The sequence below is a fragment of the Numenius arquata genome, chromosome W (assembly GCF_964106895.1).
Source record: "Numenius arquata chromosome W, bNumArq3.hap1.1, whole genome shotgun sequence".
NCBI lineage: Eukaryota > Metazoa > Chordata > Aves > Charadriiformes > Scolopacidae > Numenius > Numenius arquata.
The window spans coordinates 27,747,945-27,766,472 of NC_133615.1; the positions used below are offsets into that span (position 1 = coordinate 27,747,945).

The 18,528-nt window shown below is 47.6% G+C and overlaps 2 protein-coding genes across 5 annotated transcripts in view; one reads left to right on the top strand and one right to left on the bottom strand.

Moving 5' to 3' along the window:
* The window catches only part of LOC141476620 (ubiquitin-associated protein 2-like), a 110,255-nt gene extending 108,645 nt beyond the window's left edge, over window positions 1-1,610 (top strand). For 2 of the 4 annotated variants that reach the window (XM_074165394.1, XM_074165390.1), the window contains one exon: window positions 15-1,610. In XM_074165394.1, the coding sequence (XP_074021495.1) occupies window positions 15-110 (96 nt within the window). In that variant the 3' untranslated portion in view covers window positions 111-1,610. The remainder of the gene's footprint in view (window positions 1-14) is intronic. The other 2 variants (XM_074165391.1, XM_074165393.1) reach the window with 1 other exon arrangement.
* A 1,545-nt stretch (window positions 1,611-3,155) lies between these two features.
* The window catches only part of LOC141476622 (ubiquitin-conjugating enzyme E2 R2-like), a 90,211-nt gene continuing 74,838 nt past the window's right edge, over window positions 3,156-18,528 (bottom strand). Inside the window, exons 4-5 of the mRNA XM_074165396.1 lie at window positions 8,448-8,582; window positions 3,156-7,021 (exon numbers count right to left, since the gene is read on the bottom strand). Coding sequence (XP_074021497.1) covers window positions 6,802-7,021; window positions 8,448-8,582 — 355 coding nt within the window. The 3' untranslated portion in view covers window positions 3,156-6,801. The remainder of the gene's footprint in view (window positions 7,022-8,447; window positions 8,583-18,528) is intronic.

The window sequence follows — 18,528 nt, forward strand, 5'->3', positions numbered from 1 at the left end:
TTTCTGATTTCTAGGGTGGATCTGGCCAACGCAACCAACCCAGCACCATGCAGCAAAAGTCTCAGGCTACCAAAACCGCCTATGGCACTTCTCCATACTGGACAAACTAAATCTGAAACCGGGGAGGGGGGAAGAAAATGAAAGGAGAAGAGGGGGGGGAAAAAAAACAACAAAAGAAAAGAGAAAAAGAAAAAAAGCTGAAGCCTATTCCTGGAATTATTAGAAGTGACTGCTCAGCCAAACAGCTGTGTGGGCAGAACTGCAGCCAGCCATCCTCTGTGTGACTTGCCCGCTTCCTCTTTGAGTTGCCGTTGTATGTAATATATTTATGTATGTATTTGTAAATGTAATAGAGCCTAAATGTGGTTTTCTGCATCTTGCAGCCTGTTTAATTTTCTTTGTAGAAAAACTAATTATTCATTTCCCATCTGCACCAGGGCATCCTTCCTTGTTTTTTTTTAAGCTTTATAACTCTGTCAAAGACAAACTGTGCTATTTTTTTGGAGCGGGACCCCATTTATTTAATGCAGTTCTAAATTCAGGCAGATAAGGAGGGTCCCCCCTCTCCCCCCCCCCCAAGAATCAAGATGTGTCCTGTTGGTTTGATTTCTGTCCCCAGCCCCAATATAGCTGTTACTTTAAAGAGAGAAAAAAAAAAAGTTATGTGGGTCTCTTCCTTTCTTTCATCTCTTCCCTCCCTCCTCCTGTGGAAGATGAACTCTTGTGGGCAGTTTGGTCACTGTAGCCCTGAGCTGCAACCTCACCTTTTTATTTTTCAATTTTTGAATAATAAAAAAAAGGCTTTTCTTTTTTTGTTTGCTTGTTGTTTTTTTGGTTTCTCTAGCAAGAGACTTCAGATGGCTCAGTGTGTATAAAGTATAAGCAGTGTCTTATACCTCTTCCTGGGCAACTTCTTCCTCTGGCAGAAAAGCCAGAGCTACTGGATGGAAATGTCACCTGTCCTTCCCCACTTTTTTAAAAACAAGAGCCTGGAGGCAACTGTTCCTTCTTGTCCTGCACCAGTGCAGTGATTGTTTTAGGAGTTTCATTTCTTTTTAGCCCTTCCTCCACCTAATAAAGGTCTAAGCATATCACTGGTGTTTGTCTGCATTTTCAAAGGCCCCAGAAGCAGTTTTGCTTTTACAGCCTATCCCTTTCCACCTGCTCTTGCTGGGAGGGTAAAAGCAGCAGATGGGTCTGCAGGTGAGTGCACCTTGGTGCTGAGAGCTCACAGGCACCTGCAGCAGGAATGGGATCCTGGGCAGCACCCTGACTCCTGCCATAAGCATCAAGTCCCTGCCTTTGGTGTCCTCTGGCATTATGCTCTGAGTCCCTGCAGCACAACTGGGATAAGTAAAGAGGGAACATAGCTGCAGCGCTGTCCTCCCTTCCTTTGCTTGTGGGGTCCATGGCCTCCACCAGGAGGAAGGTCAGGGGTGAGGTGAGGGCACCTTAGGGATTGCTCCTGACCTCTCACAGCAGAGGAGGTAGGTAAATGTGTAGGTAGGTGTTTTGTCCACATAGCTGGTGAGGGGCTTTTTTTTTGCACTTCCCATTTCTGTTTCAAGACCCACAAGAAAAAAAAAATTAAAATCTGTTTCTGCTATGACAACCACTTTTCTTTCTTGGAGTGACAATTTCCCACAGGACCCAAGAGCTGGTGACCCAGTTGGCTTGGAAAAAGACATGTGTCACTGAGCCCTCCCCCTACCTCTGAGCAGCACAATGGGAACTTCACTGGCATTCCTCTGCCCCAGCTCGAGTTTTGATAATAGTCAAACTGCACCAGCTGCTGCAAGCCCTTGGCTTGCCACCAGTTGGCCCACTGCCACCAGCTTCAGGGTTCAAGAATAGCAAAAATGTTTCTGCAGGCTGGGGACTTACTGCCAGCCTGTACAGGGGCTGCACCAGCAGCTGAGTCCACAGGGCTTACAGCAATGATACCTCATTTACCTGTCTGCCTCACAGGAGCTATTATTTGAAAAACAAACTCACCCAAAGCTATCTTAAGACACTTAGTTTCTCATTTATAGAAATCTACTCTTGCCCCACAGGGGTGGGTCAAGTCCTTGCTTGTGTGTCAGGATCCAGAAGCAGTTGGAAGTGGCAAAAGGCAACACAGGAGAGTTGGTGCTAGCAGTCCCCTGAACCTTAGGTTTGTTGTAAGAGCAGCTGCAACAGAGACTTCCTTGTAAGGACTTCAGCCAGTGCTTCTTCACTGCCCTCCAGCACCCTCCTCTTCCCCAGCACAAGACAGCAAAAAACAATTCCAGCACCTTTCCCAGCTGTTCTGGGGTCCTGCCCACAGTCAGCACGGTGCAGTCAGCCACCTACTCTCTAGGTGAGACTAAAGAGGATGGTTTTTTCCCGTTTCCTTACACTGGGGCAGCACAGTGCTGTAGGAGCCAGGCTTGTAGTAAGCCTGATCCCAGTCAGAAGGCCCAGACAGCACCAGCCCTCTCAGTCCTATTCCCCATTACGGAAAGAGAATGCAGCTCTGAAATGCCATCACCGTTCCTCCAGTACAGCTGTGAAGCTCCAACCACATTTGACTCAGCAGTTGTGCTACAAACACCACCAAGCACAGCAATTGCAACTCCTGTACACTTGTCCTGCTAATTTTAGCTTGACTACAGTAGCAAGGCACTGCAAAACCAAACTTCACACTTGAGCTTGCGGGGGGGGGGTGGTTCCTCTATCAGTCTTCTGTATGAGGTCAAAGCCCCCCTGCGTCAGCAAGCAAACTCCCCCCCCCACTGCCTTGTCTGACCGTTTGTGGTGTGCTGCACTCCTGCCCTGCCAGGTAACTGGCCGCCAGCAGCACCCAAGCCCTATAAGGGCAACTTAACTTTACCCTCAGGCCTGCATCTCTGTTGCAGTTCTATGACATCAACCATTCCCCCCACCCCCCCACCCCGGTCTCCCCTTGGCTGACTTAGGAAGACTAACTGTAACAGCAAAGCCCATGGCTTTTTGCCAAAGTACTTCTTTGTCAACCAGCAACTTTATTTTCCAATAATCTTATAGCTACTTATGTATAGGCATTGCTATTGGAGCAGCACTGAATTTGTGAATAGCTGTTATTTAAAGCTTTAACTAAGCCCTGCAAATAAATCAGCTTAATTAACAAGGAAGTAACAATACAGGGACATTTTCATTTCACATTTTTATTAGTAGACAGAGGAGCAGAAAAGACAAAAATAACACTACTGAAGGGAAAGACAAAAATGCATCAGTTAATTATTTCTGGTAAATTATACTGAAGAAAAAAGGAAATCAACTGGGATTTCAGCTAAGGAAACTACTAAGAAATCTAGTGCACCCTGCTGGTTTCAGAGTGGTTGAAAAACTGCATTTGAAGGAGCATGTAGTTGCAAGTGTAAACACTAATATTGGCCGAGACAGGAGAAAAAGGTTAAGAAAAAGCCCAGAACACACAGATCAGATATAAACATTTTTCCACAATTTCTTAAATAGTTTAAAAAAAACAAAACCAAAAAAAAAAAAACAACCCACACAATGCCTCATTTCAGTTTCTGTCTCAAAAAAGGAAACCAGCAAGTCAACAAGCAATGACACTGTACAGGACAGCGGGGAAGAAAAATTAGTCTGGTTAATTTAGGAACTCTCAAAATAGGGTGCTTTTTATCTTTAAAAAAGGATAACAGAATGCATAATAATGCGTCTTACACCACCAAGCTTGAAAATACAAGTCACTGGAAAGTATACAGTGAAGATAGTCAAAGTACAAGGGAAATCCTGAAAGATGCAGTATCATTTCAAACCAAGTCATCAGCACAGCCAGCATTGCCATACTCTGCTCCTTCACTCCCCAACACCACCCTCGAAAGCTGAAGGTTGCTGTCCCAGTGTGGCCCTGAGACTAGTCTGGGGCGGGGGGCACCCTACACCATCACTAGATGCAAAGGAGCCCCGCTGCCAGCTCCAAAAAGCACCAGGGGCTGAGTCAGTCTTTGCTGGAAGGATAAGCTGAAGGAGTCTAGATAGGCTACTTCAAGAAGGGTTGAGCTGCCTCCCCAGGTAACATGCAAAGAAGAAAGGCAGACCACCACAGGGAGCACTGGGGAGGGGGAGGCATCACCACTTGGGCTGCCTTCACCCCTCAGGGGACAGAGGGATGCATCACCAGCACACTCTGGGGCAGAGGAGCAGGGACTGTCCCTGTTGCAGCAAATCCCAGCCAAGCAATATTTTGAAAACACATCTGCCTTGCTCAGTTCAAATAGAGCCCCACCAGCCTTCTCCCCCAGACAGCACACCGAGATTGCTCATGCTCATCCTGCTCCTCACCCCAGGACACAAAGTTTACACCCACCAAAACATCCTTAGAAGCTGGTGACCTACCACTGAAACCCCTGAGATATACAAAGGGGCAGCATAAACAAATGCCTGAGCCTGCAGCTCTTACCAAGGTAACTGCCTCTGTACCTATGAAGAGTCTCACCCAAGCAGGGCCAGCACCTCCTGGAGGTGCCAGGGCTCAGCACAGGAGGGCAGAGCTCTCCTGCTGAGCAAAGGCTCATGCAAAAGGGGAATTCGGGCCACTGCAGCACAGCTGAACAAGAGCACACTGCAAAGGGGTGAAGGTGCTGAGGAACAGCCAGCTTAACATGAGCCAGCAGTGTGCCCAGGTGGCCAAGAAGGCCAACGGCATCCTGGCCTGTATCAGGAATAGCGTGGCCAGCAGGAGTAGGGAAGTGATCGTGCCTCTGTACTCGGCGTTGGTGAGGCCTCACCTCGAGTGCTGTGTTCGGTTCTGGGCCCCTCACTACAGGAAGGACATTGAGGTGCTGGAGCATGTCCAGAGGAGAGCCACCAAGCTGGTGAGGGGTCTGGAGAACAAGTCATATGAGGAGAAGCCGAGGGAACTGGGCATGTTTAGTTTGGAGAAGAGGAGGCTGAGGGGAGACCTCATTGCCCTCTACAACTACCTGAAAGGAAACTGTAGAGAGGCGGGTGTTGGACTCTTCTCCCAAGGGAATAATGACAGGACCAGAGGAAATGGTCTGAAGTTGCGGCAGGGAAGGTTTAGATTAGGTATTAGGAAGAATTACTTTACTGAGAGAGTGGTCAGGCACTGGAACAGCCTGCCCAGGGAGGTGGTGGAGTCGCCATCCCTGGAGGTATTTAAGAAACGTGTAGACATGGCACTTCAGGGCATGCTCTAGTGCCCGAGATTGTTGGGTTGTGTCTGTTTGTGGGTGGGTGTGGGGTGCGGTTGTGGGTGTTTGTTTTGTGTGGGGGTTTTTTTTGTTTGTTTTGTTTTTGGTGTTTGTGTGGTGTTTTGGGTTTTTTTGGTTTTTTTTTTTTGTTGGTTGGACTCAATGATCTCAAAGGTCCCTTCCAACCAAGAAGATTCTGTGGGACTGAGGAAGAGGGTTCTGCAGACACAAGTATGTAGGAGCCCCCCTACCCACGAGAGAGGGCCTTAAGCTCTGCTAAGAGCTCCCAAAAAAACATGCAGGAGGCTGAGCTTGGTGCATCAGCTGAAGCATGCTGCTAAATAGCCTGTCAAACTCTGCCCCATGCCTTTTCTTTCAGCCTGAAAGCACTGCAGCCCCTCACCTGTGGAGGCTGCACACTCACCCATGACCCAACCAACCAGTCAGGGGAGAGCCCAGCACACATCCATTCTTTCTGCCCCATGCCCCAGCAGCCACTGCAGGCAGAGGGACAGCCTGGCCACCCCAGGTAGACACCAAAGGCAGCTTTGATTTCTGCCAACGTCACAGAACTACAGCAGGGCTGCATTTACCAACGTGTGACCTACATGAGGAACAGAAAGAAGGCTCAGGTCAGCACTGGATTTGAGCTGCAGGAAGCAAGGGCTGCTAGCAAGCACTGGGGCAGGAGGCTATTGGTCTCTCCCACTGCCAAAAAACAAGTTCAGGATGAACACTCGCCCACTGGGCAGTAGGATACACACCTGTTTTCCTTCCTCAGGAGAGGGCAGCTGGCAGCAAATCTCAGCAGCATGACTAAAATGAACTTTTTCAACCCCAACCTAGTCTGAAAAAACATAATAGAGCAACCCAGGGTTCAGTTGTACAGACATGAAGTGTTAAGTTTTTATTTTACGGTTCATATCACAAGCCTTTTTCAGAGACAAAGCTGATTATGCCCTCCGGGGCTCCAGGGGCCAGCTATTTCCTAACTTGAGCAGGTTGAAAAGGAATACTGTACCTTTCAGTGACATCCCATCAAGCTCAACACACAGTAGCTTTACACTCTGCCCCATACTTTATGAAGGAAAAGCCACCACCACAAGGCTAAACAAACATATACACGCTATTATTGTAAATGGAGCAGCTAAACCCTTGACAATTTGCTTTGTGTGGATTTTTTTTTCTTCCCAGTAAATGCAGCACTTGAACTCCTGAAAATCCAGCTTCCAATGGGTTTGTTCCAACTTTAAATACATTAAACATCTCAATGCAAGACTGTATTTAATTCAAGAATCTAAACACAAGCAAACCTGTTTTGCTGTGAGCATTTCATAGAGAAGTGAAAAAAGGGAGTTTCTTTTTTAAAAATAAATCATAATACAGTGATGAAAGGGTTAAGAATGCAGGAATTCAGACATTCTGTGGAGGGTCTCTAAGAGGTCCATAAAAAAAGGAGCAAGCAGATCCATACAACAGGAGACAGCAGGAGACAAAGTTTTTTTGATACACACACACCCCCCTTTTTTTTTTTTTTTTTGCAGGACTGCTGCTAGGTTACCGCTGCTCCCTTCTGGCCTGAGTCAGCAGGACAATACAGGGGCATAGAGGGAGCAGGTCACGACTCTTCATTGCCAGAATCATCGTCATCATAACAGTCAGCATCCTCCTCCTCCTCATCTTCATCATCAATGTCGTCATCGTACAAGTCGTCATAAAGCAAATCTGAATTGTTGTCATTGGAAGGCACTTTAGTTTTGATGCAGTACTCTGCCAGCGTAGTGGGGACCTTCACGCCATCCTTCTCTGCCTCAGCTTTGGTAGCCAAAACCTGTTTCCTGCACAGAGGAAGATACAGAAAAGTGAGCAGGGCCAGGTGCTGGCAGCAGCATGGCTCAACTCCCCACCTCCCAGACAGTCCCAGCCCAGCCCTCCTGACAGCTCAGGACAGCTGATGTTTGGCTGAAGCACCACAAGCAGCACAAGAAACAGATTTAGTTCCCACAGCCCTAGGCTTGGGAGCACTCCAAGGGTGTTTGCAGCACACACACTCTCAGCAACGTATGAAATTCTACAGGACTCCACATTAGAGACCTGCCAGAGCTCAGAGCAAATTTCATTACATTTGTTACAGAAAGGATGTTCAGGGATTTCCTAAGATGGGTTCAGAGATGCCATCCACAGCCACCCTCCACCACTGATGACTACCCCAGTGTGCTCAAAGCTGTAATTCCCACAAGTATTTGGCAGCTCTGAGCTCCCACTGGATGGTAAGAGCAGTCTGAGCATGTGGCTGCACCCCGAGATGCAGCTGCAACCCTGGCACTGCCTGGAGATGGCAAGAAACAAGTGTTTTCCATCATCCCAGGACAGGCTCTGTGCTGTTGCCTCTCAGCAGCACTCAGGCTGTGAACTGTTGCTGGCCTGTGTTGCCACCCAGCAGGGAGAGGAGCAGATGGCAGTCTGTCCCTTCATCCCTACCCACCTGCTCGTCAGTCTGCCATACTCTGTTTATGGAGTACATCCAGCTCTGCTGAAGCCAATGGAGCTGGAAGGAACTAAGATAACCTCCCAGCGAGGCTCTTCACATATCTCAGGCCAGCAACTGACTGCCTGACATCATAGCTCCAACCAGGGGTATACCCAGCTAGCAGAGTCAATGCAGATGCGGTCTTGCCCCAGGCAAACATGACAGTGGTCCCGCTGCAGTATGAGCTGCCTATCCACCACTCCACAGCAACCTTGGCTCAAGTTTACATCATCTCCCTACAGTACCTGATGAACCATGAACTTCTCAAAAGGACAGTCAAGACTGAACAATGCTTCCAGCTAATCAAATCCAGCTTTGCAAGCACTTGCCAAATCCTGCTGATATTCCTTCAAATGGGAGGGGCAAGATTATGATTCATGAGTGCATTAAGCACAGAATTAGTAGGATGCAGTTTGAATCACACCTCAAGCAATGCAAGCAGTGCTCAAAGGTAAGCGGGGACTTGGACTGGTATTGCCAGATTACTCTAAAAAAAAAAAGAACAATTCAAAGACAGATCAGCCCAGTCCTCCTGATGCAGAAGTTTGCACCACTTCTGTGTGCTGAAAATCATAGAGGGACCAGAAGCATGGACTTGGAATAAGACTGTAAAATTCATTTCCAAAGGAGGAACCACAGCGAGAAGCTGGTTTCAGCAAATTCTGCAAGCAGCTTGTTTCATAGGATTCAAAGCAGGAGGCCAGTAGCACATCATCACACATGGCAAAGCTTACCTTATGATTTCAGCATACTCCTTGTCTTTTCCTTTACTGTCCCTCCATTTCCTGAACATGACTGATGCATCCACATTGGCAGGAGAGAATGTGTTGGGCTCGTTAAGCAAAGAGATTACACTCAGTAAGATAGTCCTGAAAAAGGTAACCACAGCAGCAGAGTCAGAGCTAACACATTCATGGATTCTGACAACTTCTTTAAGTGATGCATCAGAAACTTGTTTAAAGTCAAAACTTAAGGATAATTAAGGATAGCTAAGGATAATAGTTGAAGTCAGAGCAGGTATTTATGAACTTCAGACCCTGGCCTTTGGCATAGGGAAGATGACACAATACAAACCTCAAAGACCTAATCTGACAACAGACTATCACATCTGTGCACGTGCTTGTGATGGGACAGCAGACAAAGCTAGCATTAGACCAGAATTCAGCTTGTCCACACCAGCCATGGATAGTGCAGGGTTGGAAACCTACTTGGTGAGTCTGTTCCTCATGACATTCAGCCTCCCAGCAGAAAGCCAGGCTCTTTGCCTACCCCATGTAGGAAGGGCCGCTATGATCCAAAGCCACCAAATGAGGCTGCACTGCCTTCCCTGCCCCACAGCATATTAAGAGGTTGGATCTGTGGCCAGGTCTCTCCTCAGCCTGTGCACCACTAAGACACTCAAGCACAGCAAGGGACAGTGCAGATGTTTTTCAATATCCAGGCAAGCTGCCAAGGGCCCAGCAGGATTTGGCTGCTGGTACTCAGCAAAGCCAGCACGAGCCAGTCCCATAACCCCTGGCAGACAGCCTTCCTGAATTTCTAGCAGCAGCACAGAGCTGCTAGCTGCCCCACTATGTTGGCATTTACGGGGGAAAACACCACCTCCCTTGCCCAGACCCTTCTCTTGCATTTCCTACAACCCTTTGCACTTGAGATTCAGCCCTTCACTGCTCACACAGTGCCTCAACCAGCACAAAACTCAACAGCAAGTCCCATCAGGCAGCTCTTCACACCCAGCCACCTGGCTGCAGCTACCACTGCAATAGCTTCGCATGTCCAAGGTGGTCCTGCTGGCAACAGCTTTCAATTTAAACAGAAGGGAAGAACAAGAGACAAGAAATAAGTCTTGAAATATAGCAGTACATAGCAACTGCTTTGCAGAACTTGATTAAAGGAGACTACAGCCCCAGCTGTACTTGCATTGATTTAGGGGCACATTCAGAGCAGCACATGCTGAGCACATCTACCAGATCATATATCTGGGATACAATTTCAGGAAATGCTTAGTCATTTGGATGCAGAGATTCTCAAAATGTTTTGAAACTAAATGTTTGCATCTGGCCAGACTGTTCATCACAGCTATCAGGAGAGTCTTATACAATTTACTTTCCAAATGATATAATTCAGTAGGAAAAAGAACAGCAGCTCTAGAAAAAAAACAACATCTGGTCAGACTGGAATGTTGGGCGGAATCATAGAATTGTCTAGGTTGGAAGGGACCTTTCAGATCATCTAGTCCAACCATCAACCTAACACTGACAAAACCCATCACTAAACCATATTGCTAAGCACTACGTCTACCTGTCTTTTAAATACCTCCAGGGATGACAATTCAACCACTTCCCTGGGCAGCCCATTCCAATGCTCGATAACCTTTTCAGTGCAAAAATTTTTCCTAATATCCAACCTGAACCTCCCCTGGCACAACTTGAGGCCATTTCCTCTTGCCCTATCGCCTGTGACTTGGGAGAAGAGACCGACCCCCACCTCACTACACCCTCCTTTCAGGGAGTTGTAGAGTGATAAGGTCTCCCCTCAGCCTCCTTTTCTCTAGGCTAAACAACCCCAGCTCCCTCAGCTGCTCCTCATAAGACTTGTTCTCCAGGCCCCTCACCAGCTTCGTTGCCCTTCTCTGGACACACTCCAGCTCCTCAATGTCTTTCCTGTAGTGAGGGGCCCAAAACTGGACACAGAACTCAAGTTCCAAGTACAGGGGGACAATTACTTCCCTAGTCCTATTCACAACACTATTCCTGATACAGGCCAGGATGCTATTGGCCTTCTTGGCCACCTGGGCACACTGCTGGCTCGTGTTCATCCAGCTGTCAACCAACACCCCCAGGACCTTTTCTGCCAGGCAGCTCTCCAGCCACTCTTCCCCAAGTCTGTATGTATGGGGTGGGGTTGTTGTGACCCAAGTGCAGGACCCGGCACTTGGCTTTGTTGAACCTGAACAGAAGAAGAGTGACTGCCTTTTACTTAATCTCAAGAATTTATTTAAAGCCTTTAATTCTCAGCAAATAGGCTGTAAAGCCAGCATGTCAGCTCCAGCATCTTTGCAGCAGCAAGGTTGTTCTAGCATGTTGTTTTATACAAGTAGTTTGCATGCAGAGTAGGGATTGAGTTCACCTTCTGCTTTCTTACATCCTCCACCCCATTCTGGACAACAGTGTGCTTGCCAGCTGCCATGCCACTTCATTTTAAGTGTTTACAGTGCTGTTGTCTTCAGAGTGAGTCCCTCTACATCCCTTTATCAGCAGAGGAGAGAAGCCAGTAGAGGCTCAAGGAATCAGACCTGTGAAGTGCCTTTTTCTTTCCACACATCAACAGAAGGCTCAGACATCGGATGAATTTAATCTAAACAAAACCAGACATTACATAGAGTGACTGGGGCTCCCAACCAACACATCCTGTCGTATACCTTGTTGAAAAGGATTTTTTTTTAATTCCAGCTACTATCTACACTGTAGCTTCTCAGAGTCACCTTTAGAGATATGTATAGATTTGTCCAAGCACATTTTTGCTCTCCAGTATAAAAGTAAGAGGTTTTGGCTTAGGCTGTACTGACAGTAATGGTAGATATGGACAGTTTCTGCAACCAGCTCAATGCACTAAAGTAGCCAAAAAAAGCCAACAAAAATGGACATCCTCAGGAAACAAAGCAATAATAGGACAGGGCATCACCTGTCTTCACAAGATAGAGATGTACCAACATCTTGAATACTGTGCTCAGTTCTGGCCTGCGCACCTCAAAGGACAGAGTGAGGCCAGGGGAGATATGGACAACAAAAATGATCAGTCTCAACCCCTGAGCCCTATCACCACTTCCTCAGCTTTATGGAACATGAGAAAAGCAGTATTCTCTGCTACACAGATCACAGCTGCATTCCTTCACATCTTGCTGGATGTTTGCCATATTCACTTATGCCTGCCTCATTAGCTGAGTGATGAGAAAGTCCATATTAACTGTGTTTAAAAAAAAATTAACGAGCATGCTTGACATCAGGTAGAAGCACAGATGCTCTCAAAGTTGAAAAATGACATTTCCCCCTCTCCAGACACTTCAACCACAGTTGTCTGTAGTAAACAGTCAATACTCAGCAGGATTTACAAAATTCAGCAGCGGAAGAGAGGCCCCAGGTTACACATGCAGCTCATTACAACAAGCATGCTCTCCTCACACACCTTCAGCCCTGCTGCCTCCTGTCTGACACTCTAGAGCCTTGCAAAGCCAGATGGGACCCCAGCAGGACACATTTCTATCAGTGCTTAGCCCAACAGGTGATGCTGGCAGCAGGCTAACAGTTAAGGACAAGTTTTATTTCTGCTTGCTGATACAGCTGAGGAATGTTCTCTCTCCAAATGTCACCCAACACATTCCAAGAGAGTAAGCACCAAAAATTGCACCATGGTAAGGAAGAGCAGAAATCTGAGAACTAGCACCGTGAGAAGTTTCGTGTCAATCTTAAGGGTTGTACATAATGAAATACTCAAAATGTGTGCGCAATATAAGTAATTACTGCTCAAAGCTGTTTCCTATCTATGAGTTGAGGCTTGTCACCTAGTACTAACCATATCAGATGTATGAAAAAACAGTTTCATAGCCATGTGAGCAGAGGGACAGGTGAACATAACTTAGCAATATATAGCTTAAAATAGTATTTAAGTTTTTTTTTAAATTTTTTAAAAATCTGAATGCCCTGGTTTGAGGTAGAACAGAACCAACTTCCTGTTCAATAATTTCACATCTTAGCTAGGCCTCTTCTAACTCTCTGAAATTAACAGCATATTGTGGAGAAAACTGTTCGTTCTGAGTGATAAGACCAATGTTTGTATTTCATGCCAAGGAATGGTATGCAGAGAGGCTCTTGCTTATACTTATTGCTATCAACAACCAGAATCACAGAATGATATGGGGTTGGAAGGGACCTCTGGAGATCATCTAGTCCAACCCCCCTGCCAAAGCAGGTCCACCTAGAGCAGGTTGCACAGGAACATGTCCAGGCGGGTTTTGAACATCTCCAGAGAAGGAGACTCCACCACCTCTCTGGGCAGCCTGTTCCAGGGCTCTGCCACCCTCAAAGTAAAGAAGTTCCTCCTCACGTTTAGGTGGAACTTCTTATGTTCAAGTTTGTGCCCATGTCCTCTTGTCCTGTCCCTGGGCACCACTGAAAAAAGACCGGGCCCATCCTCTTGACACCCACCCTTTAAGTATTTATAGGCATTGATCAGATCCCCCCTCAGCCTTCTCTTCTCCAGACTAAAAAGACCCAAGTCCCTTAGCCTTTCCTCATAGTGGAGATGCTCCAGGCCCCTAATCGTCTTTGTGGTCCTCTGCTGTACCCTCTCCAGCAGTTGCCTGTCCTTCTTGAACTGGGGAGCCCAGAACTGGACACAGTACTCCAGATGCAGCCTCACCAGGGCAGAGTAGAGGGGCAGGATGACCTCCCTCGACCTGCTGGTTACGCTCTTCTTGATGCACCCCAGGATGCCATTGGCCTTCTTGGCCACAAGGGCACGTTGCTGGCTCACGGTCATCCTGTTGTCCAACAGGACTCCCAGGTCTTTTTCCTCAGAGGTGCTCTCCAGCAGGTCAGCCCCCAACCTGTACTGGTGCATGGGGTTATTCCTCCCCAGGTACAGCACCCTACACTTGCCCTTGTTGAATTTCATCAGGTTCCTCTCTGCCCAACTCTCCAGCCTGTCCAGGTCTCGCTGTATGGCAGCACAGCCTTCTGGTGTGTCAGCCACCCCTCCCAGTTTTGTATCGTCAGCAAACTTGCTGAGGGTACATTCCATCCCCTCATCCAGGTCATTGATGAAAATACTGAAGAGGACTGGACCCAGTACTGAACCCTAGGGGACCCCACTTATTACGAACCTCCAACTAGATTCTGTGCCACTAATCACAACCCTCTGAGCTCTGTCTTTCAGCCAGTTTTCGATCCCACTCATCTAACCCACACTTCCTAAGCTTACCTATGAGGATGCTGTGGGAGACTGTGTCAAAAGCCTTGCTGAAGTCAAGGTAGACAACATCCACCGCCCTCCCCTCATCTATCCATCCAATCATGCCATTGTAGAAGGCTATCAGGTTAGTCAGACATAATTTCCCCTTGGTGAATCCATGTTGACTACTTCTGATAGCTTTCTTTTCCTCCAGATGCTTTGAGATGATGCCCAGAACGAGCTGTTCCATCATCCTTCCAGGGATGGAGGTGAGGCTGACTGGCCTCTAGTTTCCCAGGTCCTCCTTCTTGCCCTTTTTGAAGACTGGAGTGACATTGGCTTTCCTCCAGTCCTTGGGCACCTCGCCTGTTCTCCAGGACCTTTCAAAGATGATGGAGAGTGGCCGGCCCAGCAATTACTTCTGCCAGCTCCCTCAACACTCGTGGGTACATCCCATCAGGACCCATGGACTTGCGGATATGCGGTTTACTTAACTGTTCCCTAACTTGGTCTTCCTCAACCAAGGGGAAGTCTTCTTTTGTCCAGACTTTCTCTGTTACCTCCAAAGTCTGGGACTCCTGAGGGCTGGCCTGAGCAGTAAAGACTGAAGCAAAGAAAGCATTCAGCAATTCCACCTTCTCTGCATCCTCTGTCACCACGGCACCCGTCTCATTCAACAGCGGGCCCCCATTTTCTCTCATTTTCCTTTTGCCTCCGATATACTTGAAAAAACCCTTCTTGTTGACTTCGACATCCCTTGCCAATTTTAATTCCAAGGAGGCCTTGGCTTTCCTTGTTTTGTCCCTGCATATTCTAACAGCATTCTTGTAATCTTCCCAAGTGGTCAGTCCCTTCTTCCACTCAGTGTAAACTTCCTTCTTCCAATTGAGCTTTTTCAGAAGCTCCCTGCTCAGCCACACAGGTCTCCTGCTTCCCTTGCCTGATTTCTTGCTCTTAGGGATGCACCGATCCTGAGCTTGGAGAAAGAGATATTTGAATACCAACCAGCTCTCTTGAGCCCCCCTACCTTCCAGAGCCCTAACCCATGGGATTTCTCCAAGCATTTTCTTGAAGAGGCTGAAGTTAGCCCTCCTGAAATCGAAGGTTTCAGTCCTACTTGTTGTTTTGCGCATATTACCCACAATCCTGAACTCTGTCTTTTCATCGTTACTGCAGCCAAGGCTGCCCCCAACCTGAATGTCCTTCACCAGTCCCTCTTTGTTTGTCAGTACTAGGTCCAGTAGTACACCTCTTCTTGTTGGCTCCTCCACCATCTGAGTCAAGAAGTTATCATCAATACACTGGAGGAACCTCCTGGACTGTGTGTGCCTGGCTGTGTAGCCTTCCCAGCAGATATCAGGGTGATTGAAGTCCCCCATGAGAACCAATGCCTGCGATTGCGAGGCTACTTTCAGCTGACTGTAAAAGGCCTCATCAGCTTCCCCATCCTGATGAGGTGGTCTGTAATAAACACCCAAAACAGTGTCCGTCATATTGGCCTGCCCCTTAATCCTCACCCACAAGCTCTCAACTCTCCCTTCATCTGACCCCAGGGAGGGCTTTAGGGACATCCAAGGTCAGCTAATTTCGTTATTTGCCCCATTGGAGGGTCGGAAACAGAAAAGCATAGAGGGGTCCCAAACCTGACCAACTGGGGTATTCCATCCCATCTGCCCCACGCTCAGTATAAAAGCTGAGGGATCAAAGGGTCAGCCCTCTTTTCTTCAATGGCTGATGTCCAAAGACGACCCTGTCTGTTCATCTGCCTTTGATCCCGATGTGTGTGTTCCTGACTCCAGAGGTGGAATCTGGTTCCCATCCATTGCTGAGTCCAGTCTGGGACTTCCCCAGTGCCTGCTGGTGATGTCATGCTGGGAGCTTGATACGGTTTTGTATATATTGTATCTATTTCATTATTTCCTTTTTGATTTTAATATTAATATTTCATTATAGTTTAGTTCCTTATAAACTCGTAAATCTCTTTATCTCTTCCCCTTTTTCTCCTGGAGCGAGAAAAGTGGGGGGAGTGCATCTGTTGCCATCATAGGCCAATTTGGGCACCAATAAATCTGTCGTGGTTTAGGCCAACGTGGGGCATGAATGGAGCTTGACCCGAGCTCTGATAGATTGCCTGAATAGTTTGAATTCCAGCTTGCTCAGGGAGAACAGACAGCTCACATCATGTCATTCCTACACAATATGTTATATGGTATTTTTAGAGAGCTTTGTATGAAGTTAATTGATGCAGTGGGGTTTAAATGGTCGAGTATATTGAAGGGTTTATTTATTCTTTGTGTTTGGATGTGGTGGGCCAAGCGTGCTATGTTGGTGTAGATTTGCCTTCAGATGTATAATGTGATTACTTGGATTACAATGATACCTGCATATCTCGTGCATCATGTGATGGATTCTGTTACTAATCACACTTTCAGTTTTACTTGGGGAAAGTTTACTTTGCCCTTTAATGATTATGCCAAAGTGACACCATCGAAACTAGGGGATGGAAAACCTTTGGGCTGTTTAGAGAATGAATGTTACTATCATTCGATTGTGATTTTGTTGACAGTTTTCCTGAATGTGCTGCAGGGGTGGTTTATTGTTAAACATCTGTGCAGGAGTGAGTATTATGTGACGTGATACTGCTACTCAGACCCCACGGGTGAAATCAAAGACAGCGGAAATTCAAACAACTGCCCAAGCCACACCAACCCCCCCCCCCCTCCCCATCCTTGGTCCCAGCCCCAGCGAAAGCCACAGCACAGACACAAACAGAACCAGCTCTGGCTCCGGCCCAAGCCAAGCCACCGGCTCCAGCACCGGCCAGGCCCACACCTCTGCCCGTACCGGCAAAAGCCATGGCACTGGCGAAAGCCGCGCCCCGGCCCATCCCGGCACCAGTCACTCAGCAGCCTGCGGTAAAAGTTACTCTGCCGCCTGCACCCCCCACACCTGTATCGCCAGCCTCTCCCCCGCCCGGAGCGGCACCAGCCCCGACAGCGAGCGCTGTCACTGCTCCAGCTCCCAGAACGAGCACTGCTGCTACTCAAATGCCAGCAGAACCGGCACAAGTTGCCCCGGTGACCAGGAAGCAGAAAAGAAAGTCAGCTCGTTCCCCTGCCCCTTACGACAAAGACCTGCCCAAGCCACACAGCATGGGAGAGGGTTCCTCTGATGAAGATCTAGGAGAGGGTCCTTCTAGAGTAGATAAAGGAAAGCACCCTCTTAAAGCAGATTCAGGAGAGGGTCCTTCTCAGGCAGCGTCAACACAGGATGAGGGCTCAGATGCAGAGATAATTATTAAATCATTCTCTATAAAGGATTTGCAAAATATGAGGAAGGACTTTACTTGTCATGACGGGGAGCCACTTCTCTCCTGGTTGCTCCGATGCTGGGATAATGGAGCTCATTCCATAGACTTAGATAGTAGAGAGGCCAAACAGCTGGGAAACCTGGCCAAAGAGGGAGGTATTGATAAAGCGATTGGGAAAAAGACAAACACTCTCAGTCTCTGGAGGCGACTGCTATCAGCCGTAAAGGGCAAGTATCCCTTTAAGGATGATATCCAATGCCGTCCAAGGCAATGGACCAGCATGGAGAAAGGTATTAAGTACCTCAGAGAACTGGCTGTGTGAGAGGTGATTTATAGCGATTGGCAAGTGACTATAGACCCTGATGAAATGCCATGCCAACGACCTTTGTTGAAAAAGTTTGTGCAGAGCGCACCATCAGTGTATTCCCACACGCTGTCAACAATGGTCTGGGGAGGATCTGATACTGATACACCAACTGTAAATGAGGTTGCTAACAAGGTACGACAGTATGAAGACAGTCTCTCTCATCCCCTCAGTGTAGCAGCCGTAGAAAAACTGACTGAGAAAAATGATAAAATGACTCTAGAAAATAACTGAGCAAATGTCTGAGAATGGCTGAACAAACTAAGACAGTGACTGAGACAATAGAGAAAATGACCAAGACAACAGCTGAGCAAAATGAGACAATTTTACAGAAACTGCTTGAAAAACTCTCTGAGATGGGGAAAGAATCCCACTCTTCCCCTGAACAGACCCAAGTCGCAGCCATTAAGAAAAAACACCCTCCTATGAGACCAACCAAAGGGAAACAGGACTTGCTCCGAGGTTTCCTGTGGCTTTGTCTCTGCAACTACGGAGAGGACATGAGTAAATGGGATAAAAAACCTACTCCGGCCTTACAGGCACGAGTTCTTGAGTTGCAAGGTAAAGCAGATAGAAGAATGGATTGTTGCAGGAACGTGGCTGCTCCAGTCCACAGTAAGTGATGCTCCAGTCCAGATAGGAACTCATCTTGTAATTGTAGATGCTGTCCTCAGCATTAGGGTTGCCCTGCCTCCAGCCAGGAGGAGGAGAGGGACAACCGAGTTAACTGGACTGTGTGGATTCGATGGCCTGGCACATTAGAGCCACGAAAGTATAAAGCCCTGGTGGATACTGGTGCACAGTGTACCCTATTGCCATCAAATCACAGAGGGACAGAATCTGTTACTATTTCTGGAATAACAGCCGGGTCTCAAGAACTTACTGTTTTAGAGGCCTGAATGGGAATAAATGGGAGACATCCCATTGTGACTGGCCCAGATGCTCCGTGCATCCTCGGCATAGACTACCTCAAGAGAGGGTATTTCAAAGACCCGAAAGGGTATCGGGGGGCTTTTGGTATAGCAGCTGTGGAGACTGAGGGTATTACACAGCTGTCTACCTTACCTGGCCTTTCAGATGACCCTTCTGTGGTGGGACTGCTGAGGATTAAAGAACAACAGGTACCAATTGCTACTGCCACAGTGTATCGGTGACAGTATCGCACTAACCAAGACTCCCTGGTTCCCATCCA